Source organism: Girardinichthys multiradiatus, chromosome 14, assembly GCF_021462225.1.
Source record: "Girardinichthys multiradiatus isolate DD_20200921_A chromosome 14, DD_fGirMul_XY1, whole genome shotgun sequence".
Lineage (NCBI taxonomy): Eukaryota > Metazoa > Chordata > Actinopteri > Cyprinodontiformes > Goodeidae > Girardinichthys > Girardinichthys multiradiatus.
The window spans coordinates 13060126-13062245 of NC_061807.1; the positions used below are offsets into that span (position 1 = coordinate 13060126).

Here is a 2120-nt window from a genome sequence, read left to right on the forward strand (position 1 = left end):
ATAAGTCTGATCATCTTCATCAGAAACCTTCATCCATCTGAGTCCGCTGATCAGTTTGAGGAAGAAAAGAAAACCAGTTGTAGAAGATCTAAAATCAGGATGTTCTCACTAATATACTGACCTAGAAGCTGCATTTAGAAACACAGAGAGGTAACATGTTTCTATCAGTGCTGTGATGACTTCCTGCTGTAGAAACCGATCTGTTAGTCTGCAGAGGTTCTACTGAGTTCTGGTTGGGTTCTAAAAGCTTCACACAGATAAAAACTGACAGAGAATAAATAAATCAGACATACCCAGATAATCTGTGACTCCATCCATCTTCTCAGCCCAGAAGTCTTTGAATGAACCACGATGACAGGATCGCGGTTGTTGATTTTTAAATCTGAGGTTAGCCCCGCCCTCCTGTAGCTCCTCCCTCCTGTAGCTGCTGTCCTATCAGCGAGGACCTCTTCATCCTGTTCAAATACAGGTGAGCTCTGATTGTTTATAGTGTGAACTTCAGCCTTTATAACAGTTTAACAGACGCCTGAAAGTCTGTTTTATTTTATTGTTTCTCAGGTTTTAATCTTCCACTGTTTAGGATGTGGAGGAACTCTATGAAAACCTTTAACAGCTTGATAATGATTGGTGTTGTTAACACACTGGAACCTGTTACAATGGTAAACATCTGAATTATAGTATTTATAGAGATGATTTTATTGAATCTAGAACAACAACCTGGCCTTCTAGGTTCTAGAATACATTTTTAGAACCTGCACACAACATTATGGGTGACATACCAGAGTTCAAAAGAGGACAAATTGTTGGTGCACGTCTTGCTGGCGCATCTGTGACCAAGACAGCAAGTCTTTGTGATGTATCAAGAGCCACGGTATCCAGGGTAATGTCAGCATACCACCAAGAAGGACGAACCACATCCAACAGAATTAAATGTGCACCTCAACTCTCCTGTTTCCACCAGAACTGTCCGTCAGGAGCTCCACAGGGTCAATATACACGGCCGGGCTGCTATAGCCAAACCTTTGGTCACTCATGCCAATGCCAAACATCGGTTTCAATGGTGCAAGGAGCGCTAATCTTGGGCTGTGGACAATGTGAAACATGTATTGTTCTCTGATGAGTCCACCTTTACTGTTTTCCCCACATCTGGGAGAGTTACGGTGTGGAGAAGCCCCAAAGAAGCGTACCACCCAGACTGTTGCATGCCCAGAGTGAAGCATGGGGGTGGATCAGTGATGGTTTGGGCTGCCATATCATGGCATTCCCTTGGCCCAATACTTGTGCTAGATGGACGCGTCACTGCCAAGGACTACCGAACCATTCTTGAGGACCATGTGCATCCAATGGTTCAAACATTGTATCCTGAAGGTGGTGCCGTGTATCAGGATGACAATGCACCAATACACACAGCAAGACTGGTGAAAGATTGGTTTGATGAACATGAAAGTGAAGTTGAACATCTCCCATGGCCTGCACAGTCACCAGATCTAAATATTATTGAGCCACTTTGGGGTGTTTTGGAGGAGCGAGTCAGGAAACGTTTTCCTCCACCAGTATCACGTAGTGACCTGGCTACTATCCTGCAAGAAGAATGGCTTAAAATCCCTCTGACCACTGTGCAGGACTTGTATATGTCATTCCCAAGATGAATTGGTGGATCAGTGATGGTTTGGGCTGCCATATCATGTTGATCCTGAGACTCTGGTACCTCAACACCTTCATGGACCTGATACAGAACCAGTTCTTTGGGAGGAGCTATAAGTTCACAGAGGATAAACCGTTTTTTCTGCAACTCTTGGAGATTTGACAAAATTATGAAATAGTTATCACAACTTACTACTTTAAGTTCATCTTTTAAAAACTCACACATTTAAGTTCAAAATCTAAAACCTGCCTGATTTCTTTAAGTTAAAAAGTGGAAGCTAGTTTACATAAATAATGGGGCTGTAATGTTTTACAGTGAAAGGATGAGAGCTGCTGAGTTTGTTTCATGTTGAACTGAGAACAAGGAAGTAAGACCGTCACTGTAAAAGTTACAGATGTTTACCTCATAGCGGTAGTGTACCTGTGAAAGAATATAATACTTTAGTGGATGTGGTCACTAGTAGGTAAAAGAGAAC

At 42.5% G+C, this 2120-nt stretch overlaps 1 protein-coding gene across 4 annotated transcripts in view; it reads right to left on the bottom strand.

The window, feature by feature from the left end:
* LOC124880865 overlaps positions 1 to 397 on the bottom strand; it is a 7312-nt gene extending 6915 nt beyond the window's left edge. For 2 of the 4 annotated variants that reach the window (XM_047386254.1, XM_047386255.1), the window contains exon 1: positions 294 to 397. Coding sequence is in view for 2 of the 4 variants with exons in the window: in XM_047386253.1 (XP_047242209.1) it covers positions 1 to 20 (20 nt within the window). In the remaining 2 variants the exon portion in view is untranslated. Of the gene's footprint in view, positions 47 to 293 lie in introns of those variants that run through there. The other 2 variants (XM_047386253.1, XM_047386256.1) reach the window with 1 other exon arrangement.
* Positions 398 to 2120: the final 1723 nt, after the last annotated feature.